This window comes from Aspergillus viridinutans, assembly GCF_018404265.1.
Source record: "Aspergillus viridinutans IFM 47045 DNA, scaffold_7, whole genome shotgun sequence".
In the NCBI taxonomy this organism is placed as follows: Eukaryota; Fungi; Ascomycota; class Eurotiomycetes; order Eurotiales; family Aspergillaceae; genus Aspergillus; species Aspergillus viridinutans.
In genome coordinates, this window is record NW_025091223.1 from 906233 (window position 1) to 931687 (window position 25455).

At 51.8% G+C, this 25455-nt stretch overlaps 8 protein-coding genes across 8 annotated transcripts; 4 read left to right on the forward strand and 4 right to left on the reverse strand.

Moving 5' to 3' along the window:
- Window positions 1–236: 236 nt before the first annotated feature.
- Window positions 237–2159, reverse strand: Aspvir_008804 (PAN-complex poly(A)-binding subunit PAN3; the record flags this gene model as incomplete). Its single annotated transcript, XM_043271961.1, has 5 exons — window positions 237–1267; window positions 1331–1486; window positions 1537–1681; window positions 1740–1931; window positions 1965–2159. 5 exons carry the CDS (start codon window positions 2157–2159, stop codon window positions 237–239), a joined length of 1719 nt encoding a protein of 572 aa, XP_043127896.1.
- Window positions 2160–3952: 1793 nt separating this feature from the next.
- On the forward strand, window positions 3953–5558 carry Aspvir_008805 (clathrin-mediated endocytosis regulator UBX3; the record flags this gene model as incomplete). The annotated part of the gene is made up of 2 exons (XM_043271962.1): window positions 3953–4087; window positions 4149–5558. The coding sequence occupies 2 exons, from the start codon at window positions 3953–3955 to the stop codon at window positions 5556–5558; spliced, it is 1545 nt and encodes a 514-aa protein (XP_043127897.1).
- Window positions 5559–7744: 2186 nt separating this feature from the next.
- On the forward strand, window positions 7745–12618 carry Aspvir_008806 (pleiotropic drug resistance family ABC transporter; the record flags this gene model as incomplete). Its single annotated transcript, XM_043271963.1, has 7 exons — window positions 7745–8875; window positions 8931–9274; window positions 9327–9570; window positions 9623–10567; window positions 10633–10945; window positions 10993–11062; window positions 11172–12618. The coding sequence occupies 7 exons, from the start codon at window positions 7745–7747 to the stop codon at window positions 12616–12618; spliced, it is 4494 nt and encodes a 1497-aa protein (XP_043127898.1).
- Window positions 12619–13284: 666 nt separating this feature from the next.
- Window positions 13285–15150, reverse strand: Aspvir_008807 (ferric reductase family protein; the record flags this gene model as incomplete). Its single annotated transcript, XM_043271964.1, has 1 exon — window positions 13285–15150. The coding sequence occupies one exon, from the start codon at window positions 15148–15150 to the stop codon at window positions 13285–13287; it is 1866 nt and encodes a 621-aa protein (XP_043127899.1).
- A 2390-nt stretch (window positions 15151–17540) lies between these two features.
- Window positions 17541–18484, reverse strand: Aspvir_008808 (putative 2-deoxy-D-gluconate 3-dehydrogenase; the record flags this gene model as incomplete). The annotated part of the gene is made up of 3 exons (XM_043271965.1): window positions 17541–17990; window positions 18056–18271; window positions 18353–18484. 3 exons carry the CDS (start codon window positions 18482–18484, stop codon window positions 17541–17543), a joined length of 798 nt encoding a protein of 265 aa, XP_043127900.1.
- Window positions 18485–19801: 1317 nt separating this feature from the next.
- Window positions 19802–22202, forward strand: Aspvir_008809 (Zn(II)2Cys6 transcription factor; the record flags this gene model as incomplete). Its single annotated transcript, XM_043271966.1, has 4 exons — window positions 19802–19935; window positions 20021–21318; window positions 21377–21699; window positions 21747–22202. 4 exons carry the CDS (start codon window positions 19802–19804, stop codon window positions 22200–22202), a joined length of 2211 nt encoding a protein of 736 aa, XP_043127901.1.
- A 364-nt stretch (window positions 22203–22566) lies between these two features.
- Window positions 22567–23457, forward strand: Aspvir_008810 (SDR family NAD(P)-dependent oxidoreductase; the record flags this gene model as incomplete). The annotated part of the gene is made up of 3 exons (XM_043271967.1): window positions 22567–22584; window positions 22680–23121; window positions 23186–23457. The coding sequence occupies 3 exons, from the start codon at window positions 22567–22569 to the stop codon at window positions 23455–23457; spliced, it is 732 nt and encodes a 243-aa protein (XP_043127902.1).
- Window positions 23458–23639: 182 nt separating this feature from the next.
- Window positions 23640–24895, reverse strand: Aspvir_008811 (NAD(P)-dependent alcohol dehydrogenase; the record flags this gene model as incomplete). Its single annotated transcript, XM_043271968.1, has 2 exons — window positions 23640–24782; window positions 24836–24895. The coding sequence occupies 2 exons, from the start codon at window positions 24893–24895 to the stop codon at window positions 23640–23642; spliced, it is 1203 nt and encodes a 400-aa protein (XP_043127903.1).
- Window positions 24896–25455: the final 560 nt, after the last annotated feature.

Below are 25455 nucleotides of genomic sequence, written 5' to 3' on the forward strand. Positions count from 1 at the left end.
TCGCATCCTGCCAATACATATTGGCCGAGAGTAAGCCTCGGAATGGCAAGGTGGCATCACACCTCTCATCCAATGACTCATACAGACAGCCGCATTCTGATGAGAAGTAATGGATGGAAAGAGACAGCGTCGTGCAGAGGACGAAAACCTACCGCCTGAAAAGAGAACATATTCGTGGACGTCAAACACAAAAATGAACAGTCTCCCGCAAGGCAACCATGGTAAAGCAGCGTTGCTCAATGCATTCGTCTTGCGGGCTTCATCAACGCCTGGAACGAAGATTCGAGTGCCTTTTTCAGCTCCTTGTAGCTGACAATGAAGCAGCTCTGCTCGTCCCGGCTGATCAACGTTATCTTTTCTTCTGTTCCCGCATCCAGCTTGTTCAAACATGAGATCACGTGGCCCAGATCGACGACGGGGTCGCCCTGCGCATCCACCTGATGGAAGACATAATCACGGAAAATTTTCAAGAAATAGCGCTCTCCATTCTCGGACCATTGCCTGTCATGCTCATATTCCGGCCGTTCGTTCACGAAGTTCAGCTTCGTCATGAGACGCACAAGACGGCCATTTTCCAGTTCTCGGCCCAGGTCCGATGTGAGTTGATCATCCAAGTGAAGTGCCGAGTCAAAAGTCGACATGAGCTGCGAAGATATACCAGTGATGAAAATGTCAATGTTTCGATCCTGATCTTTCTGCATGCCGTTCAGCAACCAAAATACCGAGTTCTTCAACTGCGGACTGTAAGCACGTGTAAAGTGCTCCATAGCTTTAGTAGGGTTGTGCATGACCGTCGGCGTGTTGGCACCCAACGTGACGATGAGTTGTCCGAAATTGACCAGATCCTGACGCTGAAGTTCGGCAACTGTACGCTGGCTGTCGAACTGGACCACATCCATGATAGCACAGGCGTTGAGTCGAATGCGATTCTTGCCGGTCAGTAGGATCTTGCTTGCGTCAATGACTCTGGCTGCAAGACCATTGCTATGGATGGCCTTCAATGCGTTGGCAATCTGGGTCATATAGCCCCACAGAATCTGCTCAGGAATGTGCACATTGTGACGACCTTGAAACCTTTGTTGGCCGGTGCCAAGGTGTTGTTCAGCGAGCGTCTTTGAAAGAGGATGGTAGTCGGTAACGAAGATCAGCGAGCTGTCCTGAAAACTTCTACTGGTGAACGCATCGTGGACTGTCACCACACTACCGTTGCACACCCGCTTCCAAGCCTGGACGGATCGAATCGCTTTCTCGTTCGTCAACCGAAACCCTGGAGAGACACTTAGCCTTGGCTTTCCGGTATAGCAATGAGGGATGACGACGGAATACATACCTTCTAGTCTCCGGAGCGCGTAAAAATTTCCATCTTTGCTGGATTGCGCTTTGTATACCCAACTCGGAAAGCCAAAAATAGTTGCATTCTTCTGGTGGTTCAAATCCAGCGGGACAAGAGAATGGAAGTAGTCGATCTGAGCTGGTAATTGAGTATCTGCTCTCGTTTAGCATGGATGAATTATTCGAGGACTCAAGCCAACATACTCGGCAGTGTTTGCAGCGTGGCTGCCGCTTTCTTCTGCAGCTCCTCGCGGAAGTCATTAGGGAGGAACAAATCATGGACATTGCGTTGATACCCCAGAGTGTTCTGGCTATGAGGGCCGATAGGAGCGTACAGATGGTATTGAACCTGTCGCCAAGATGTTAATCGGATAGGCGCCATCGTTCGATACGGCAAAGGAACTCACAGGTTGTTGAAAGCCAGATGCGCCAGGAAAGAAAGCAGCACCACCGAGTGCCGCTGCAGTGTCATGAGAATATGGATTTGGCTGAACGGGGCCAACAGCTCCACCTGCGGATAGCGGAGTCGAAGTCGTTACGAAAGGATCGAACGCGCTCGTAGATGTGATAGGGCCGTTGCCATTTCCTTGAAGAGCAGCCTGAAACGGGCGATTAGCGATTGAGAAACGTACACCAGATCTGCGCTTTCGCCTTCTAGCCCCAGGCCAAGAGGATTCCACAGATGGTATGGGTCTGCTTTCAGTGGGAGTGTAATGTCCAGCGCGATGCCCAAAGGGGGAGGGAAAAGCAGGAGGAATGTGAAGGGGATTAGGGTCAAAATCATCAGCAAGAGCATTCAAGCTGATGCCAGCGGACGGATGCCCCATCCTGAGTAGATTGTGGTAGGCCCTGTGTCAATTTTCTCAATGCGCAATTGTTGGGGATGATTGATAAAGGCTTTGCTCTTTCAATTTGACCCTATGTGCGTGAAGTTGAGGTGGAAAGGAAACTGGAAAGGCGAGGCAAAGAGAGATGGGTGGGCGGACAGACAAGTAGTGAATATGATTCTGCTCCCGCGACTTAAACCAAGGAAGGCGCGACTTACCAGGTGCGAATTGTCAAAACCCTGGGGAACAAACTCCTGTACTTCGGCTACAGTCCAGTCAGGAGTTACTGTGTCTTGTCGCAAGCCAGGAGTACTGGCATTGGAGCCTTCTCCCATTAGCAGAACACCTAGAGACTAGAAGACTGATTGAGCCTTACGCGAAATGACACTTCTAGGTTGAAACGGAGCTGCATTTGCAGCTTTTGGAGATATTGGAGTAATTTTCTTTGTTGTGGCTGGTGTGCTCGTCGGGGATGATCCATTCGACGACAAGAGGGAGGGTGTGAAGCTGGGGGAGTCGACATTGAAGCGCTTTTTACTGCTGTTACCAACACTTCCACGTAAGCTATCGCTCAGTCTACAAATGTCGATTTGATCCTCTTATCAGAAGAGGAGGGGCCAGCAAGGGTTCGATGTAAGGGATCCCAACCTGTCCGATTGATATGACGAATTGACCTTATGGGGGTCATGGTTGAAAGCGCAACCTTCACGAAGATACGCCCAGGTTAGAAGAAGCTCATGGTTTCTATGAACGCGCAAATGGACGAGGGGCAAGCGCAGCACCTTTATCTTCATACCGACACCGACCGTATATGGTGATATTGCGACAAAGAGTGTCTTTTGCATTTTCTAGAGTCAGAGGAGATATGATGTCAGCAATTTCGCGTCGCATAACACCTGGCCATTGTCACTTCGAAGAGGCTTCCAATGTGCGAGACTCTCTGTTCGAAGGTCCTTCTCGAGTCAAACTGACCTCTCGCCTTTATCTTAGGCGACCCCGTCCCGCGTCGGGAATCATCCAAAGCAGGCTTCCCTGCAGAAGCCATGGTATGTCTTTATCCAATTTGGCGGGGATCAGCGCAAAGGGATCTCCATTGAATCATAACATGAGAAAGTATGGCGACGGAATATATCGAGAGGAGACCGCATTCCTCTATGCCAAGGTAGAAATATTCGACCGCGATGAATCTCCCTGAACGTCGAGGGGATTACGCCAAGGCAGTTCGTGAGAAGCAGAGGTCAGACTGTCGGTGCGGAATTCTCCACCCCAACAGATCGGAGACTATACAACCGAGCAATATTAGGCAATGGCCCACTATGCAAAGACGATAGGCATCGAGACAATATCGCACCCTGGATGGCCGCGTAAAAGGCACAGGCCGTTAAGGTAACTTGGGGGGAGCAAGGAACCGCGGAGAGAGGGGAGACTTGATTAGTACTCGACTTGGTTGGCCTCTCGTAATGGTGGTGCACGGGCCAACAACCGCCTGAAGCGCGCGTCTCCGGCGCCAAGTACCCAGACCTGGCGATGACGGAGCTTCCAAGAGGACAGCTAGCCACCACTTGGGTAAAAAGTGTCTCCTTTCAACTGTGCTGTTCTTAGCTACCGATATCGAATCTTGGGCTTCAATTTGTTCATTTTTGCCAGAGGCCTATTGCTCGATAACTTGGGGAGCTCGTGCAACATTGCGGTCGCCCGCCATTTGAAACACCGCGATAGCATACGACTGCCACTACTTCCCTAGAGAACATTCATTTACTTTGTCATTGTATGGATCACGACTCTCATTAACTATGTCCTCTTCAGGGCTGGATATCTCGCAGCTATCTGACAGCGAAAAGTCTGCTCTCGAGACCTATATCGCCGTGACAAGCCAAGAACCATCTGAAGCTATTCCTTTGTTACGCCGATCCCAATGGAACGTCCAGGTACGTCCTAAGCGTGGAGGTATCGGGAACTGAACAGTGATGCTGATCAATCACTGCAAAGATTGCAATCTCCAAGTTCTTCGATGGGGAAGGACCTGACCCCGTGGAAGAAGCTCGCGCTGCTTTGAACAATCCGCCTCCGCCCCAGCCTACCCGTCAAACCCGAAATCTCATGAACGATGACCTGAACGCGCAATTCTCCCCGGCCGCTCGAGCTTCAGAACCTGCTCCTCGGATCGTCACTCAGTCCGAGGACAACTCTGTTTACCGACCGCCTTTCTTGCTGGCGCTACTGTTTACTCCATTCAACATCATATATCGATTACTTTGCACCTCATTCCGCCTCTTCAGCAGCTTATTTCCGTTCCTGCCTCGCTTACTTAATACCACCGCGAACCCAGCTCTGCAGGGTGCTCGACGCCATAACTATGGACGTCGGCCTCTTGGACCTCAGGATACAGCTGCCAGGTTCATCCGGGAGTTTGAGGAGGAATACGGGTCTAATGCTGTGGGATTTCTGGAAAATGGTTACAATATGGCGCTGGAAAAAGCCCACCGGGACTTGAAATTCCTCCTAGTGATTCTTCTTTCTTCCGAACATGATGATACAAACGCGTGGGTCCGAGACACACTACTCTCGCGGGAAGTCCTTGAGTTCATCAAAGACCCTCAGAATGAAGTGATTGTCTGGGGAGGCAATGTCCAAGATTCTGAGGCATATCAAGTCTCGAACTCCCTCCGGTGCACGAAGTTCCCTTTTGCGGCTGTTATTGTTCACACTCCCAATGTGTCTTCAACTGCCATGTCCGTCGTTTGTAGGATCTCTGGAACAACATCGCCATCAGAGTTTGTGGAGAAGCTCCGAGCAGCGATTTCACAGAACAAAGAAGCTCTTGAACGAATCCGGGCCTCGCGAGCAGAGCAACAGGCTTCGCGCACGATTCGGGAGCAGCAGGATTCGGCCTACGAGCGATCACTGGCTATCGACCGCGAGCGTGCCAGGCAGAGGCGGGAAGCTGAAGCAGCTCGGCAGCGGGCAGAGCAAGAGGCGGCCGAGCGGCAAGCGGCTGAGGAGAAACGTCTCCACGACATTGCGCAATGGAAGAGATGGCGCGCAGCGTCTATTCAGGACGAGCCTGGGCCCGAGGTCAAGGACCCCATCCGCATCAGTATCCGGCTACCTTCGGGCGAACGTGTCATTCGCAAATTCGCTCCTGAGGCCCACATTGAAGAGCTCTACGCTTTTGTCGAGTGCTACGAAGTTCTGCAAGGCGCACAGGGGAAGCCTTCCGGAGTGGAAAAGCCCGCCGGGTTCGAACATCAATACGAATTCCGACTTGTGTCGCCTATGCCGCGGACGGTGTATGAAGTCGAAGTTGGCGGATCGATTCGGGACAAGATCGGTCGCGGTGGGAATCTCCTTGTGGAACCAATTGATGACAGTGACGAGGAAGAGCAGGAAGCATCCTAGGCACGTTGGAGGTCGACTGTTGATGTACATGGCATTGATAATGACATTATGGTAGACAGGCGCACTGCCCTAACGCGTGTCGTAATGGTTGTATGATGATAAAAACGATATTCATATCTACCTTATCCTTGACATGACAGTCTGATATCTTAAGCTTTGCGTCATACATATCCATTCAGTGCCATGTCCAGCATGCCACGTGCTTGACTGGAATGTCGCAGCTGAGCATAAACTGCATTGACACCACCACGACATAAACCGAGTAGTAAGCCATAGCCTTCCAAGTTGGACCAAAGCTATGCTCGTTGCTCCCCGCATAGTTGCAACTCGTATCCAAGGCGCACGGAGACCTGCACGAACGCCATCCCGAGCGCCAACGGGATACCGGATCGACGTGGGCGTCATAGATGACAGATGTATCTAGATCATCTGTCTCAACTCTCAAGTCTCTCAAATGACAATTGCATCGAATAACCCTGTAGTCTACCTCATATTACCACAAGCCACAACGTCACACTATGGGATCGACGTGATCATCCCAGAATATCGACGAGCTTGGATATAGATTTGAGTTTATGATCCATAGGTAACTCTATTTTATGTAGACTTTACAGACTGCGGCACCGTCCGGAGAATATCAAACACGTAAGTCTGAGATATTATTTAGACCTTTCAACCTTGGCTATGCAGGTATGGCAGGGTCATCCTGGCAGTCTATGCTTCCAGTACTCCGTATAGATGATTTCATTTGACATGATTTCGTAGGAGCACCACTCCGTAGATACACAGGATTAATCCTTTGTGCTGATCACAGACACGTCGCGCAACGGAGAATCTCCAGTGACTTTTGCATGAGGTTTCGAGTCACGGTTAATGGATCTCAAGGCGATGTTATGCATGTTGCAGGAGATATCGAGATTAATCTCCGAAGATCAGCGCGTCTTTATTCCTACATAGCTGACTGGATTGGAATTATGCAATAATGCAGTATCAGCTCGGAGGTGGCCAGATCCGAAACAAAGAGATTGTAACGGGGCGAGGCCGGCTTCGGATCACCAGAATCCCGCCCCACTTGCGTTCTCCGATGCCCCTTTCTGGACAGCATTTCCTCTCTTGGTAGCGGAGTTTTTGCCACGTTTTTCTCATATCCCGGAGGGTTAGTATCCTAAGGTGTCATATTGGAGTTGTTGTCATCTTGTGCAGAGTAACTGTTCTATAGATATATTTTCTATGATCTGGTCTATTTTAGAGGCATATCATTTTTCATATCATTCTTACCTAGTGGATGTACTCCGTAAATAAATGTCTGCTTGCGTCTCCGCAGGAAATTGTTGATTGCAAGTCATGTCTTGGCATTCATGAATATCATTTCACTCATCATGAATCATCTTGTAGGAAACCTTGTACAGAGTGCATATCGGCAGAGAACCAACCCGAAAGACTGCCACGTATAGAGTACCTTACTATACAGTATAAACATTAACAAAAAGTATCAACAGCATCTGTTCACAGCAGTTCCGAAGTTAACCCTGGTACAACTGGTCTCATCACGGATCAGCCGCAGTTTGATTGATAGAATGCATTCAAGGACTCAGAACGAATTATGAATGCTATACGGATACTCCGTAGTGTCGATTAGGCTACCGTTCGCTTATTGCAAGATCCGTGGTCCGGCCGGATTCATATGGACATATTTTTTCGAATTTTACGGAGACAATCGCCCATTTGTTCCCGTCCCTGAGCTGGGCTCGGAGTAATCCCGTGTATGCGACCCGATTCGTCAACTCCAAGGGGAGAAGAGAGGATCCTGCGCCAGTCATTGGTTGATCTGGTAGTCGAGAAAACGGGGGAAACCTGGACCTTAAACTCGCTAATGCTAGTCATCATTCTGGAAGCCCAGACTCTTACTGCATAAAGAAAATGGGGGGAGGAAAAGGCGTATTCAAATACGATCTTATAATAATGGTGACGGCGTTACGGGGTCCATCTTATATTTTAGTTTATTTACCTCTATATCTCCATCTCGACCCCCTCATCCATCTTTCTGTCAATCTCTCCCTCTAATCTATCTTTATATATCACTCGCCTCATCCTCCTGTGGTGGTGCGTTCGAATTTTTATGCGTGTGCCCGTTGTGACGCAATCCCTTCCGAAACGAGACTGAGTGTCTCACCCAATCAGCCATCATGTCTCTTTTAGGGACGATAAATCCTAATCTCAACCCAGAGCGTGCAGTGGCAGGTCGAGGAGCTCAGGAGGAGGAAGGAGAAATTGCCAGGGTCGAATCCAATCACCATAACAATGCCGCCAGTGTCAGCACTGACGAAACCGCTCTGGAACGGTCAAAGGAGATCGGCGATGAGGATGTCGCAGCGGAAGAAGTCACCCGCCTGGCACGCCGATTGACCCGTCAATCGACCAGATTTTCAACTAGTGGCAATGTCGAGAATCCATTTCTCGAGACCAAGGAGGATTCGACGCTGAATCCTCTCAGCCCGAATTTCAAAGCCAAGAACTGGATGAAGAATCTGCTCGCGCTTTCATCCCGGGATCCTGAACGGTATCCCAAGCGTGTGGCGGGTGTTGCTTTCAAAAATCTCAGTGTCCATGGCTATGGTAGCCCGACCGATTATCAGAAGGATGTGTTCAACTCGGCGTTGGAAATTGGCACCCTTGTCCGCAATGTCATGGGTACCGGCAAGCAGAAGATCCAAATCCTGCGCGATTTTGATGGTCTTGTCAAGAGCGGTGAAATGCTGGTCGTTCTGGGCCGTCCTGGAAGTGGATGCTCGACTTTCCTCAAGACCATCTCCGGCGAAATGAACGGTATCTTCATGGATGAGAAGTCGTACTTGAACTATCAGGGTATCTCGTCCAAGCAGATGCGCAAGCAGTTCCGTGGTGAGGCTATCTACACTGCCGAAACTGATGTGCATTTCCCGCAGCTGTCCGTGGGGGACACTTTGAAGTTCGCTGCGCTTGCTCGTGCTCCTCGGAATCGTCTGCCTGGCGTCTCCAGAGAACAGTATGCCGTGCACATGCGCGATGTCGTCATGGCCATGCTTGGCCTCACACATACCATGAACACAAGAGTCGGCAACGACTTCGTCCGCGGTGTCAGTGGTGGTGAGCGTAAGCGTGTCAGTATCGCTGAGGCAACTCTCAGTGGAAGCCCGCTGCAGTGCTGGGATAACAGTACCCGAGGTCTGGACAGTGCGAATGCGCTCGAATTCTGCAAGACTTTGAACCTGATGACCAAGTACGCCGGCGCTACTGTTGCTGTGGCTATTTACCAAGCCTCCCAGAGTGCTTACGATGTAAGTAGCATATCTCTACCCATGTCCGCTGCTCAAGCGCTAATTCGATCTGTAGGTATTTGACAAAGTGACTGTTCTGTACGAAGGAAGACAGATCTACTTTGGACGCACCGACGAAGCCAAGGAATTCTTCACCAACATGGGATTTGCATGTCCAGAACGTCAGACAACCGCTGATTTCTTGACTTCTCTCACCAGTCCTTCCGAGCGTGTGGTGAAGCCCGGGTTTGAGGGCAAAGTCCCACAGACCCCTGACGAATTCGTAAGAGCCTGGAAGAGCAGTGAAGCTTACGCCAAGTTGATGAGGGAAATCGAAGAGTACGATCAGGAGTTCCCAATTGGCGGTGCGTCGCTCGAAAAGTTCATCGAGTCCCGCAGAGCAATGCAGGCGAAAAACCAGTAAGTCAGAGGCGTCCTCAAACTCAGGTATCATGTGCTAAACTCTCCGCAGGCGAGTCAAATCCCCCTACACCATTTCCGTATGGCAGCAGATCCAGCTGTGCATGATCCGTGGTTTCCAACGTCTTAAGGGTGATTCCAGTTTGACCATGTCCCAGTTGATTGGCAACTTCATCATGGCCTTGGTTATTGGAAGTGTTTTCTACAACCTGCCGAACGACACAAGCAGTTTCTACGCCCGTGGTGCTTTGCTTTTCTTTGCCGTGCTGCTTAACGCCTTCTCCAGTGCCCTCGAGGTCAGTCCACTTGGCTAATGCGGTGCTACCACAACCAGCTGATTGTCTCCAGATTTTGACACTATACGCCCAACGTCCCATTGTTGAGAAACAATCCCGCTACGCAATGTATCACCCCTTCGCTGAAGCTATAGCCTCGATGCTCTGCGACATGCCTTATAAGATCACCAACGCCATCATCTTCAACCTTACACTCTATTTCATGACAAATCTTCGCCGCGAACCGGGCGCGTTTTTCGTCTTCTTGCTCTTCTCTTTCGTCACCACATTAACTATGTCCATGCTTTTCCGTACGATGGCTGCTACGTCCCGGACTCTGTCCCAGGCCCTGGTGCCCGCCGCTATCCTCATTTTGGGTCTGGTCATCTATACCGGCTTCACGATTCCGACACGGAATATGCTTGGCTGGTCGCGGTGGATGAACTATATCGATCCCATCGCATACGGATTTGAGAGTTTAATGGTTAACGAATTCCACAACCGGCAGTTCTTGTGTCCAGACTCTGGATTCGTCCCGTCAGGCGGCGCATACAACAACGAGCCCTTGGCGAATCGGGTCTGCTCGACAGTCGGTTCAGTTTCCGGCTCTCGCTACGTCCAAGGCGACGACTACCTCCACCAAAGCTTCCAGTACTATCAGAGCCACCAGTGGAGGAACCTGGGCATCATGATTGCTTTCATGGTTTTCTTCATGTTCACCTACTTGACTGCGACCGAGTACATCTCGGAATCGAAGTCCAAGGGTGAAGTACTACTGTTCCGACGAGGCCACGCACAGCCCACCGGTTCCCATGACGTCGAGAAGAGCCCTGAGGTGTCTTCCGCTGCGAAGACGGACGAGTCCAGTGGCAAAGAGGCTACCGGGGCGATTCAGAGACAGGAGGCAATCTTTCAATGGAAGGATGTGTGCTACGATATCAAGATCAAGGGCGAACCGCGCCGTATTCTTGATCATGTCGACGGCTGGGTCAAGCCCGGTACTTGCACTGCTCTCATGGTATGTAGCTGACGACTACTACAAGCGCGGCCCCCAAAAGTGCTCACAGCTAATCTTGTCAACAGGGTGTCTCCGGTGCTGGTAAGACGACACTTCTGGATGTGCTCGCGACCCGTGTAACCATGGGTGTCGTATCTGGTGAAATGCTGGTTGATGGTCGCCCACGCGATCAGTCTTTCCAGCGTAAGACCGGCTATGTGCAGCAACAAGATCTGCATCTACATACCACGACTGTCAGAGAAGCGCTCCGCTTCAGTGCTTTACTTCGGCAGCCCGCTCATGTTCCCCGCCAGGAGAAAATTGACTATGTTGAAGAGGTTATCAAGCTGCTTGGCATGGAATCCTACGCGGATGCAGTCGTTGGTGTTCCTGGAGAAGGTATGTCTCCTGTCTACTGTTTCTGTAACCCGGCTGACACGAACCAGGTCTCAATGTTGAACAACGGAAACGTCTTACAATTGGAGTCGAACTCGCAGCGAAGCCGCAGTTGCTTCTGTAAGTTGTGACCTCAGGCAAATTACCATGGCCTAAGGCAAATTACTGACTAAGTGTATTGCGTCTGTCCCCATTGTGGGCTAGACGCGTTTCGTGTCGTGCACATTAGTTTCCTTGACGAACCTACCTCTGGTCTCGACAGTCAAACTTCCTGGTCCATTCTCGATCTGATCGACACTCTTACCAAGCACGGCCAAGCTATCTTGTGTACTATTCATCAGCCATCGGCAATGCTGTTCCAACGATTCGATCGTCTGCTGTTTCTTGCCAAAGGTGGCAAGACTGTCTACTTTGGTGAAATCGGAGAGAAGTCGTCTACTCTTGCCAGCTACTTTGAGAGGAATGGCGCTCCTAAGCTCCCTGCCGATGCAAACCCCGCCGAATGGATGCTTGAGGTGATTGGTGCCGCTCCCGGTTCGCATAGTGACATCGACTGGCCTGCTGTGTGGTGGGACAGTCCCGAGCGCAAAGCAGTGCATGAGCACCTTGCTGAATTGAAATCGACCCTCTCGCAGAAGCCCATTGACGCGTCCAAGGCCGACCCCGGCAGTTACAACGAGTTCGCTGCCCCCTTCACCGTTCAGCTGTGGGAATGTCTGCTTCGTGTATTCTCGCAATACTGGCGGACGCCTGTGTACATCTACTCCAAGACCGCACTCTGCGTCCTCACCGCTCTATATATCGGTTTCTCCTTCTTCAAAGCCAAGAACAGTGCCCAGGGTCTCCAGAACCAGATGTTCAGTATTTTCATGCTGATGACTATCTTCGGTAACCTGGTCCAACAGATCATGCCCAACTTCTGCACCCAACGGTCTTTGTATGAAGTCCGTGAGAGACCCTCAAAGACCTACTCCTGGAAGGCATTCATGGCCGCCAACATCATCGTTGAGCTTCCGTGGAATACACTCATGGCCGTCCTGATCTTCGTCTGCTGGTACTACCCAATTGGGCTGTACCGGAACGCCGAACCGACCAACTCTGTCCACGAACGCGGAGCACTCATGTTCCTCCTTATCTGGTCCTTCCTCCTCTTCACCTCCACCTTTGCGCACATGATGATCGCCGGTATCGAACTCGCCGAGACCGGAGGCAACCTTGCCAACCTCCTTTTCTCCCTCTGCCTGATCTTCTGTGGTGTCCTCGCCCCCCCTCAATCCCTCCCCCGCTTCTGGATCTTTATGTACCGCGTCTCGCCGTTCACCTACCTTGTATCAGGCATGCTGTCAACTGGTGTATCAGGCACATATGCAGTCTGCGAGGATGTCGAGCTCCTGCACTTCGACCCACCAGGCAACTTGACCTGCAAGGATTACATGGCCGACTACATCTCACAAAGGGGCGGCTATCTAGAGGACCCCTCCGCAACCAGCGACTGCGCCTTCTGCACCATCTCCAGCACAGACACCTTCCTCGGCGCCGTCAGCAGCCACTACAAGGACGCCTGGCGTAACTTTGGCATCATGTGGGCTTTCATCATCTTTAACATCTTCGCTGCCGTCTTCATTTACTGGCTTGCTCGCGTGCCCAAGGGCAAGAGAACCAAGGCTTCGACGTGAGAGCCTGCCCTCCGTCCCTTCTAGCTTCTTTTTTTTTTTCTCAATTTTGCAGTTATACGGCATATGCGCCTCCTAATTCTTGCACAATTTTGTACTCTAGACTTTAGACTCCGTGTCACGGCTTGCTCGCGTGTACGACGCTTAGACACATGCACATACACTTTTGCTCTCCTTTGCTTCTTTGGACATACCCTACCGATCTTGACTATGCTCTCTTCTCCTTTCAGGTATTTAATTTTGGATTGCTGCGGACACTTTCCAGCGGTGACACAGAATATAGACAGAATGTGAAACTCATCTAGTCTACATGAAGTTCCTTAAAATAACGTAAGTATGCTGTAGGAACCTGAAATTGATGTATGTAGATCAATAGGTATGTCCTCCGGAGTTTTGTGTTTCAAGGTAACAAGCTGACTGTGTATCAGATGGCTCCAGGTCACAAAGATACTGCCAGACAACTTGTATCAAACCAGCGACAAATAATGAATGAGAGAATAATGCACAAGGAATCTGAAATTAATGTACATAGATAGGTAATAAGGTAAGGAGATGTTTGGACAGTGAGAAAGAAAAGATAGAAAAAACGAATTGACAGCCCGTACAAGGACAGCCTCGAAAATCTACACGTCAACGCCTTCAAACATGCAGCCGGAGCTGGAACAGGATCTACCACGTGAACGCCTCCTCGGCAAAATCGACCACCGCGCCCTTCCCGATGTTATTTCGCGCCGCGGCGCGCACCTCATCTGCAAAGGCGCCCGGCCCACACACAGAGACGATGGTCGCGCCGATCCGTTTGGGGATGACTTCGTTCAAGACGACGTCCGGCCGGCAGCGGCCCGGGAACATCTGCACTGTGGCGCTGGGGGAGACGATCTCACGGCTGCTCTTGGGTTTGGAGACGAAGAGTTTGACGGTGAGGATCTCGCGGCGGCCGGGGAGCCGGAGGATCTGGTCCATCCAGTCGCGGACCCAGGTGAGGTGTTCGGTGTTGCGGACGGACCAGATGAGGTAGATCTGCTGCGTTGCGACGCGGCCCTCGGCGGCGCGGATGATGAGGTCGCGCACGAAGAGCATGTGATGTGTGATGCCGGCGCCGGCGGAGAAGAGGACGGCTGTGCCGTAGCTGCCCATGTTGGAGGCGTGGGAAGAGTAGGGGCCCTCGATGTAGCCTGTGGTGTAGAGGGTCTGCCGCGGGGCGGCGAGGGCTTTGTTGTACAGCTTGCGGGTCATGCCTTGGCGGGCGCCAACGATGAGGGAGACCGAGGTGGGTTGTTGATCGCCCCTCATGTAGTCATCGAGGTCCAGGGCGGTCTGCTTTTCCAGGAGCGACGGGGTCGTGGGGCTCATGACGTTGTCCGGCGCGGCTGCAGGAGTCATGCAATTGTTCGGTTCGACCCAAGCGATTGAAAAGGGGTGGGACATCCACATGGAGACGCTCGGGATGTAGGCGAAGACGTGACCGCCAGGGTTGATGCGGACATGCTTCGGCAGGTGGAAGGTCACCTTGCAGGCCTCACCGGGCAACGCTTCGACGACCAGTTTCGTCGTGCCCTTTTTGAGTGAAAAGTTGAGGTACAGCAAGCGGAGCAGCCGCGCTGATCGGTCAAACAGCCAGATAGCACCAATGGCCTTGGCCCAGGGGATCTGGGGAAGATTGTCCAGGTCCAGGTGCACATAGACGCCGATGAAGACCAGGAAGGCGGCAAGCTGATGCAGATGTAGGAAGGTCTCGTAGAAAGCATGGCGGATCGGCGAGGGAGAATGGAGACACAGGAAGACCATCGCGACGGCACCAACCAGACCCCAGGTGAAGAATGGGGTATTAGTGAGTCGTACCAGCATGCGCGAGAAGTCTTCTTCATCGCACGCATTGACCGCCCAAGACGCTGCGTGGACGACGCTCTCGAGTACCACGATACGGCCCAGCCATCGATGCAAAAGATTGTAGGTATCGAAACTGATGTGCAAGAGTGGGATCAGGGGATTGTTGCGACCCGCGAGAAGGAACAGAGGCACCATGTTCAGGACGGCCAGATTGCCCGACCGGCCACGAAGCTCGGCCACGAGAGCCGCTTTCTCATTCACGGCATAATCCAAAAAGCAGCAATAAGCCACCTGGCTTGCCACATACAGCAGAATCAGGATCGAGTGAAACCTCGACGGTAAGGTACCCACATTGATAGCCGAGGACAGCTGGATTTCCCGATTGTGTCTTTTGCGACCCAGAGGTGCGTAGAGAATGTGCTTCTTGATATTTGCCCACAAGCGTGACTCCTCGACACTCCAGAACATTTGCTGTCTTTGACTGGCCGTCAAGGAGGTAATATGTCGCAGATAGGCATGGCTGATCTGGGCAATCCGGCCGCAGAAAACCACCAAGGCTCCGGTGATAACAGACCAGTAGATGATTCGCGTGATTATGACATCTCTGGGAATATTGACCCCATTAAGGCCTCTCGAATACTCGTAAACGTAGGTAGTGTTTATCCCATGACCGCGGGGAGTGATGCGTTGGTGAAGGTCGTCCATGGGAAGGACTGGATAAGGCGGAGTCGGGAGTGGTCCTGTAGTCCGACGACGAGGAGCTGAAATGAAGTCAAACAGAAAAGAGTGTCGATGTGAAGAGACTCTTCAGCCAGGAAGAGTCGACAGCAGGCAATGCAGTTTTTACGCAGTTCAAATGCCGTCCAATGATGTAAACACTTCTGATGGCTGGGAAACGACAGGAATGCGGAGACCAGGCAAGCTGTTACGGAGCGACTACGATGGTCTGGACGATCGAAGCTGACGAACGACAAAGACCCTGCGAGTGCACCGACAAGAACAAGAATACTTGGGGTTAAAAAGAACGACGTCCTGGGTGGTTCTCTCAGAGTAAGCCACTGCGTGCTGGCGATAATATGGCACAGCTTGAACAATGGTGATTGTTTCAACTGGAGAGCGGACAAAGAAGATCCTCAAGGACAATTGTGTCTAACAAAGCCAAAGAATGTCAATACCCCAGCTATGACATTTAAACTCGACGTCTCACAGGCGACAAGCACCACAGAATCAGAGACACGAACGGTCTCTGACTATGCCGTCAAGACGTCGATGACATGCCAGCCTTCGAGATTCCAATGACACTCACCTCCCAAGTGCATGATCGTCCGCAGAAGTATTCAGCAGAAGCTTAGAAGACGCTCAGCGTCATAAAGTATTCAATGATCGGTGACGTCGATCCTACAACAGATTGCAGACCCTCGTTTGCAGCTTTGCAGATGCAAAGGGATGAGTTCTGAGACAGGAGTGATCGACAAATAAGGAACGAAAGGAGACAACAGAGGCTCAAGCAAAAGTGTGTCTCTGATGGAAGAAAGAACCTGCCAAGAGGTTCGACAATGAATAGAAATGGGATTGAGTTGAAGTGAACTGCAGATCTCCTCCTGATGCGACGATCAGAGCCAGCTGAAGCGGAACGGTAAATATCGAATGCTAATAAATGAAGACGAACTGACTCAACAGGAAACACAAGAGAAGGGAAAGAAAAGAACCCGAGGGGAAAAGCTACCCTGATGTCAAGAGAAGATCCACAAGGCAGATTGGGAAAAGAAGAGAAAGCTCGGGAAAAACCAAAGCAAGAAAGCAGACTGTCCTGCAGAGCTGTCATTCTGAAACGCAAGTGAAGGAGGGATAGGTGAGCCCCATATCAAGGCAAATAATAATGGCGTGGTCTTGGGAGAGCAGTTCCTATCCAAAGCCAAGCCAATTTTGGCGAATCATCGTGCCGTGCCTATCCTGATTCCTGAATCCCTTGGACTCCCTTTGATCCCTTTGATCCGGAAAATTTGAATTTTAGGTCGCTGATGGGCGATGACAAGAAGCGCCCTTGCAGAGGATGTCCGACCGACAGCGAAGCGCATCGCCGGCCATACAATCAATCAATCTGTAGGACGCGAGGCGCTGAGCTGGACGCGCCCAGCCCCTCTTCAGCAGCAATTCACAGCTGTGCTCATGATCATTCACCAGTGGACTTGCTGAATTGGCCACATGGAGTGGATATGTGCCAAGTGAAAGACCATAATTAACAGATTGGTCCAGGGTGCCCATAGAGTTGTTTCATATCAGGGAGCCCACACTGAAATCTCCGCTCATATTGGACTGTTGGCTAACGGCTTAATAGCGACACACCCAATAAGATACCAGTTCTCGAACAGCTAGCTGACAGTAGCTCGGGCCAGGAAGGAAATCCATTCGCCCATTCCCTTCTACTTCCTTTTCTCCTCGAGATGAAACAACTTAACGAGAGTGGCTGCTGTAGTTAGTTAATCTCTTGCTTACCCGAAGAAGGTACCTTTTCCTCCTCTACCGAGTCTTTTCCTGATAGAGTCACGTGAGACATGGGTGTCGCACTAGTAGCAATAGTTTAATCTATTCCTCATGGTATGTCTCATTCGAGTCATTCCCTTCGAGTTCTATTAGACTAAATATTACAGGCCATGATTTTGTTGCCGAGTTCCAGAGTCTCTTGTCATGTTCCCGATTCGAAGAGAACGGGTCCGCTTCAACATGACAAGTCAACGGCCCATACCCGGCTAATTGCGAATGGATACAGTCTCACTTCAACCACACAACCGACCTATGAGTAGAAGGAGTACCTGGAAGCATGCACAATGGTCCAGGCGTCATTATTTTGGAACCTCTCGGAATCGCCCAGACACCGGCTACGGGACACTAAATCTATTCAAGACCATGGCCAAAAGCCGGCTGGGTGTGGTACGTATAACACGCTAGAGCAAAGGTGACCTGACCAGCTTTACGGAGTTAGAGCTCTCACTGAGCTAAATATGGAGTAATAGTCCGAGTCTTTCTATCATTTCCATGTGTTATCTATTATTAACACAATGACATTCAGGAAGAGCCAATCTTCGCGACACCATTTATCGGCCCATCCAGCCTCCGTCGACACAGACCACTTCACCTGAAACATAGTTGCTTGCTTGACTCGCCAAGAACACAATAACACCCTTGAAATCTTCCGGCTTCCCCCATCGGCCAGCTGGGATTCTGGCCATGATGCCAGCATTCCGATTGGTATCATTGATCAAGGCGACGTTCATGTCCGTGTCAATGTACCCAGGAGCGATGGCGTTCACATTGATACCCTTGCTGGCCCACTCGTTGGACAGGGCCTTGGTTAATTGTGCAATGCCACCTTTCGAGGCTGCATATGCCGGAACGGTGATGCCACCCTGGAAAGAAAGAAGCGATGCAACGTTGATGATGGAACCACGGCGGCCGGAAGGAAATTCAGACGCATCCCGAGCCAATAGGTAGGCTCCGAATTCACGGCACAGTGTAAACACAGAGGTCAAGTTTACTTCAATAACCTAAGGGATTTCGTAGACGCAATCAGCTTCTGCAGGATCAAGAACCAGGGGAAAGGCTGACACACCTCGTCCCAATCCTCGTCGGGAAACTTCTCACTAGGGTGTCTCCTTTGAATGCCAGCGCAGTTAAGGAGAATTTCGGGCTTCAGTCCCTGGCTGGTCACTGCTGGAATTATTTTCTTGACTTCTTCTCGTTTCGACAACTCTGCCACATGAATCCAAGCTTTTCGACCGACTCGGTTGACAATTTCATCGCGGGTTGATGTGTTTGATTCGTCTCTCTAGATACATGATACCGATTAGTACCATACGTAGTGCATCCCTCGCCAAGCTACAAACAAAGTTAACTCTAGTGCTCGTACCTGGATCAGTATAACATCCGCACCAGCTTCAGCAAGGGCAATAGCCATTGCTTGACCGATACCCCTCGTCCCGCCCGTCACAATTGCGGTCTTTCCGCTCAGAGAAAATAATGAAGCAACAGTTGCCGACATTCTGACGATCGCACTGGAAATTGATGTTGATGAGGAGATGCCGGAGATCGAAGCGACGATATATTCTTTTTGTTGTCAATGCTCCTGTGAAGATTGGTTGGACGAAAGGTCCTGAGAAATATGGTCAATGACAGCAATCGCTTACTTAGGAAAGATTCTCTATGAGACTTCACCGTCGCTGGTGACGCTCCATGATCATAAATATCAGCCTGCTGCGTTGCTCATTGCTGTCCCCCACATGCGGGGGCAATCCCACCTGTTGCCCAAAAGGGATACAGCCGTTGCCGTCAGTTACTGCCGGTCCGCCGTCGGCTATTGAACCTGCCCTGAACAGCTGGATACAAAGCACGTGGCTCGTATTGTTACTGTATGCTGACAATACTGAATCCGGGGTGTAATCGCCTTCGAATGATGCAACCAAGTCGCTTCGCATGCCTTTAATAAACAGCGATCGAGACTGAGTATTGAGGTGAACTCATGTGTCTCATGCGTGAGGTTTGCGCGGGATCTGTAGCAAAGATATTGGATGCCACAAATATGCTTTGGCAAATACTGAGCCTTGACCGTGGAGAAAGATGATCTCAATCAGTGAACGAATCCTAGGTAGATTCCAGCGTTATCCTATAGACACAAACTCTGATGCCATCACGAGTCTGTTCTGGGATGTCTGACAATTCCCAAAACGCTATATCATGTCTATGCCAGAGGCCATGGAGTCGGAGAGGAAGGTCCCTAAAGTCCCTACTTAGGTAACTAGCATATCGTATTACCCTCTCATGCAACGACCCCCAAACTTACCTGAGGTTCACAACCCTGGTAACGAAGTTGCCGCTCGCAACCTGTACCGTATACGGACCACGAATCATCTACCCCAGATTTCATTTTGCCCTTCAATCACCTCAACATCATTCGTGAATAAGTGCTCAAGCACGCAGGGAATCTGCTCCTGTTGCTCTCATCAAAGTGATCAAAGTCTAAATCCCATATTGTGGGCCAAGGCGCTCGTGCCTTGACGGCCAGACCTTCCAGGATAATATGGGCTGTTGAGCTTCGTCCTGGAAACATCAACCTTTGCTGAATTTTCATCTAATGTCTATTTGTCTGTCGACATAGAAGGTACACCGCATTCAGGGTCCAAAGGCGACAGACCTTTTCATCATCTCGGACCACTACATTGAACCTCATTTACCTCACTAATGGACGCGATCGAATGCCAAGCCTCGCCAGCACCACGTCAATGATGAGACAAATGAGGCTCATGTGCTACTGCTACCAAAATTTCACATTCTGACCTGAATCTGCGGCATTTGAGCAGCAATGGAACGAGACGAACAGTCTCCTCAGCTGGCAGACACCGTAGGGTCGAGGCGAAAATCTCGCTCCGACTCTTCAGCGAAGCGCGTATCAAGAGCCTGTTTGCACTGCCGACAGCGTAAATCCAAGTGTGATTTGTATGTTCCCATCCGCATGCCACATCGAACAGGGGTCTCTCGTCTGTTTCTCGTCCTCTATTACACTGCGCTAACAAGTGAACAGGGACAGCAGTGGCAGTCCCGGGGTACCGCCATGTCAGCGGTGTATTCGAGACAACCGTGAATGTGTCCTTGGTGGTTCAAACCGAGGGGGACGCCGTATTCGCAAAAACAAGATGAAAAATTTCACCCCCGGCACTGACTCGTCCACGAGAATAGAACCGCTGATGGACGCAACCAGCCCGTCCACCACAGATAGTCGTCCGAATGCATCAACTTCGTACTCCAATCCAGTTGTCTTTGTGCAGCCGAACCCTCCAGCGACAGTTGCTGTTTCAGAAGATGACGAAGATACAGCTTCCATCGGTTCTGTACCGCGGAATCCGTCGGACGCCTGGCAATGCCTGACAGGCATTGCCAAAAGAGGCACCGATGACTTGAGTCCGGAAACGGAATCTGCGCGTCCTGGTCCAAACGGTTTCCCATCATTCTCAGCATTTCCGAACGGCGCAGTTACGGAGTTTCATCCGACCAGTGGCATCAAGGCCTACAGGCTGGTACAGACGAGGTCTCTGGACCCAGGAACAGTATGGCAGCTTGTGGCTCGTTACGCCGAGAATTTTCATCCCTATCTTCCGCTGGTGCCGCGAAAATACTTTGATCGCAGCGCGCTCGACGCCTTCGCCACTAACGAGAAACACTTGTTGACGGCGGTGCTGACCATTGCCTCCAAAGACCTGATTGAGCGGCCGGAGATCCACGAATACTGCTCCAAGTACATGCATGAGCTCATCTCCGGCATTGCTGCTGGTGCCGACTGCGATGTGGAGGCCGTCGAGGCGCTACTCCTCCTGGCTGAGTGGGAACCTCAGGGTCTTCGGCCGCGGATCGAGCTAGTTGGGCGTGGCGAGGAGGACCGAGCCGCCTGGATGCATGTCGGGCTTGCTTTGCGATCGGGCTATTTTCTCGGTTTGGACCGCACGTCTTTTCGGGGTGATGCTTCTGGAGACACGGAAACAGAGGCCCGCAGGCGACTGGCGTGGACCTGCTGCTACATCTCCGACCGGCTGATTTCCGTCCGTATCGGGCGGGCTTTCTGGTCGCGAGGTCCAGGACCAATGACGGGTCTTGTCAGCCAAGATTTCCCGTCCCTACAACCGGTCAAGAGCGATGAAGAAGACTATGCAAAGATCCTCCAAGCGACACTGGATCTTACGCAACTCTATAACAACGTTCACGATGTACTCTACTCCGGGATGCGGACCAGCAATCAAATGATGCTCATGGGCGACTACGTGAAATACGTCGACGATTTCCGCCTTGCCATTCTCCGTTGGAAGTCCCGCTGGGGCTCGCTTCCCTGTATGGCCCCGACCCCTATGCCCTATGCTTGCGCTGTCAATCACTTACGCATTTGCAGGTTCTACACCGATGCGCGCCACGTTGCAGTTGTCATACGAGTATCTGAGGCTCTATACGAATGCATTTGCATTTCAAGCTGCCATCTCCCAGTCACTGGTCTCCAAGCACAAAAACAACAATCAGTTGCAAAGGGAGCATTTGCGCGCGACCTTCAACAACGTGGCATCAATGCAGGATGCGCGCTTCATTTACGAGTCTGTGGATGCTGCGAAAGCGTATCTGACTATACTTGTTGACGAAGTGCATCCGGAAAAGCACTTGCATTTTATGCCTCTGAGGTTTTACCTGTATGGAATCTATGCAGCGGTCTTCTTATATAAGGTGGGTTGGTCGTCCAAACGACTCGAGTATGAACTAACCCTTGGCAGGCGCGTTCATTCGGTGTCATGCTGAACTCCGAGGAGATGAAGGTGCGAGAACTAGTCACTCGCACCACCGAAGTCCTGAAGCGAGCAAGTGCCGGGCCAGATGATATTGGGGCTCGATATGCACGGCTCTTGGAGCTCTTGTGGCAGTCTAAACCTGCGCCTGATCTCTCCCCTACGGCAACCCACCGAAGCAGCGATCTCTTGATGCAGAACACGCTCAATCGCCTGCCGGAGCAGAGCCATAATGTGCATTTCAGCCCTGCCAATGACTTTTCTTGGCTGGATCTTGAAGCAGTCGGAGATTTTGTGTCTGGAGACCAAATTCCAGGAGCCGGTACTCTAGCGTTTGATACATTTCAACAAGAGCCTGATTTGTATCAATCAGGGCAGGACCGTTCTCAGCCGTGGCAGATGTCACCCTGGGCCGGAGACATGGCAGGCAACCTTTTGTTTTAAAAAGCATGCTTCGGGAATGCGTTACTCACATATTCCGTGCCGGTCCAGACTTGACGAACAGCAAAGTCAGTCTTATTATGGCGTGGGTCGCATAGTCTAGGAACTGTAAAGTTTGATTTTCCGTGTACCTCCAGCTCACCTCCGAGACATTGTCAACCCCCACACTGTTGATGCGGGGCTGCGGGGCGGGCATTGATACCCGCCTACTCGGGAGTTGCTCCGAGGACCATACAGCTACCAAGTGGCTAGCCGAGGGGCGAAGCGTTGCTCATCATCTTCTCCCCCGAGTATCAAAGGGTTATTCTATAACCTGGCTCTCGTTCTCAACGGTGCAGATCGTTTGTCACTCTAATACTATTTACCAATGGCGCAGTTGAATGAGGTACGTGGCCGATTGGCCCTCATCACAGGGGCATCTGGAGGGTGAGCATCTTTCTATCCACTTGGTAGATGTCTCTGTGCTGACACTTTCGTTAGGATCGGAGCAGCATGTGCTCGTCAGCTGGCCCGAAGGGAGTCCATCTCGCCCTGACGTACTCTACCAACCTCGAGGCAATGAATGCGCTTGTAAAAGAGCTTAGATCCAGCCAACCGGCAGCAGATGGCGCCGATGCACTTCGCATTTCAGTCCACCAGGTTGACGTTGCGTCTGCAGAGCAAATCCAGACCATGTTCGCGCAGATTGACAAGGAGCACGGACAGCGACCGGACATTCTTGTCTCCAACGCAGGCTACGGCAAGCGCGTCCCACAGGTTTGGGATATCACACTGGAAGAGTTTGACTATACCATCAACGTAAATCTGCGGGCCTCCTTCATCCTGGTGAAGGGGGTTGTCGACCGTATGAGGGAGCAGCGATGGGGTCGGATCGTCTTTATGTCTTCGATTGCTGGGTACGGCGGCGGAATCAATGGATGCCGTAAGTGCCACTGTTAAGCGTCTGTCGTCGACTAGACCGTCAGATAACTGACCCTTATCAATAGACTATGCCGCGTCGAAAGGCGGGATGACTGGCATGATGAAGAATCTCGCGACTCGTCTGGCGGAATATAATATCAGCGTCAATGACGTGGCGCCGGCCATGATCGGTGACACTGGCATGATTCCTAGCGCTCAAGCCATCCCTGACGTTGCAGCGGGAATTCCGCTTGGTCGACTGGGTACCCCTGACGAAGTGGCTAATGTTGTGAGCATGCTCGTAACGACGGGCTACATGACTGGCCAGAGTTTGCTGCTGGCGGGTGGTTTAAAATAAATATGCAGTTCTTGTGAATACTTTTCATATAAGGAAATCAATCATGCAAGTACATGTCTTAATCCTCTACATATGCCACATGTGCAGCGCGTAAGTTGCGCTTGCTCCTCGTGTCCACCAATGTGGAGTCATCATTTACAAACAGGGTATCCATCGCCGGACGAACACGAACAAAATCCAATCTAGCTTTCAATGACAACCTTGACCACCGGCCTGCCCGTCTCATCCACTCCCTTCCCCGCCAGAGCAAACGCCCGACTCCCATCCTCAAGTTTGACCCGATGCGTAACAACCTGTTCCTCCACATGGTCGAGCCTCCCACTAGCCATCAACTCGATCGCAGCCGGGTACGCATGGCCATCATACCGGAACGTGCCGATGATATCCACCTCCCGGAGCGCCGCCGCGCTCACCGGCAGCGTCTGGATGGGATTCCCCATCCCGATCTGCACGAGGACGGCGCCAGGGCTGGCGGCGTAGATCCCCGCCTGCACGCACGCCGGCACCCCCGTACACTCGTACACGCGCACAAACCCCGACGCAACCCCATTCGCTTCTTTCAGCGCCGCCGCGGTCCGCTGGGCGTTCTGCATGGCGTACGCGTTGTGCTCTGCGGCAGGGGCGTCCGGGGCAGGCGGCGGGTTGGCCTTGTCGCCGCCCTTGGGGAGGAGGTGGGTCTTCAGGCCTAGGTTGAGGGAGTTTGCGATCTCCAGGCGCGCGGGGTCGATGTCCGCCACGACGATTGAGGTGAAGGGCTGGGAGGTGGCTAGCGCAGCCGCGAGGAGGAGGCCGATGGCTCCCGCGCCGAAGATCAGCGCGGCGGTCTGGTCGCCCTGCGCGGTGGCCAGTTCCACTTCGCCGGGTGTGGGTGGGTGCGAGCGGCGGATGGCGTGCAGGCAGACGGCGAGGGGCTCGATGAGGGCGCCGCCCGCGTAGGAGACGTTCGGGGGGAGCCTGTGGCAGAGGTCGGCGGGGTGGTTGGTGAGTTCCATCAGGGTGCCGTCAAGATGGGGGAAGAGCTTGGCGCTGCTGCGGAACTTCATGTCCGGGCAGATGTTGTAGCGGCCGGTGCGGCAGAGGGTGCAGGTGCGGCAGGGGAGGCCGACTTCGAGGGCGACGCGGTCGCCGACCTGCAGGGTTGTCACGTCTGGTCCGAGGGCTGTGACGGTGCCGGAGGATTCGTGGCCGAGGCACATGGGCTCGCGCACGACGAAGTCGCCATTGCGGCCGTGGTTGTAGTAGTGGAGGTCAGAGCCGCAGAGACCGGTTGCGCGGATGGCGACTTGGACTTCGGAGCCGGTGGGAGGCGAGATGGGCCGTGATTCCTGGACGTTGTTATTATCGAGCTGTTTGTATGAGGACAAAAGTTGTTACTTACCAGGCGGAGATCTTTGGCGCCGTGGAGGACGAGTGCTGTTGTGGTGGTTGTCGTGGTCATGGTGCTTGATGAAATGTTCTTGTTGCTGGGATCAAGAGGGACCTTGGAAGAGAAAAGTTCTCATCTCATTGCTATGGCAGAAGAATTATTATGGATGATGCCGAAGCATCATCAGTCATTCATTCATCTTCTCTTCCCCTCGTCGGCCATTGAAGAACGTGGGGTCATACCGGATTTGCTCCGCAGCGGGAATTGAACCGCTTTTCAATAGCCGACAGCGAAGATTACCAACATAACATGCTGTATTTAAGAACACCACAGTCGGGAGTATCCTGAATCTAAGACAATTCTTCTGCACCAGCGACTTATAGATAGCTTCGTCACTCTGTTTCGGTTTATCTGAATGTTAGCCAGTATCATTCCTCGCTTCTTCTGCATCTGGCACAAATAATGTTGTTGTCTTGCTGTACAGTAGTTTGTATTCATGTATTGATGTATCTGCCGATGCAATACGGTGCTGTAATATTGGTATTGGTAACCCCCACGCAATATGGAGGAGCTCCGGGAAATGATAACCAAGATCAAGTCGAGAAACAATATCAGTAAACATGATCAGAGGC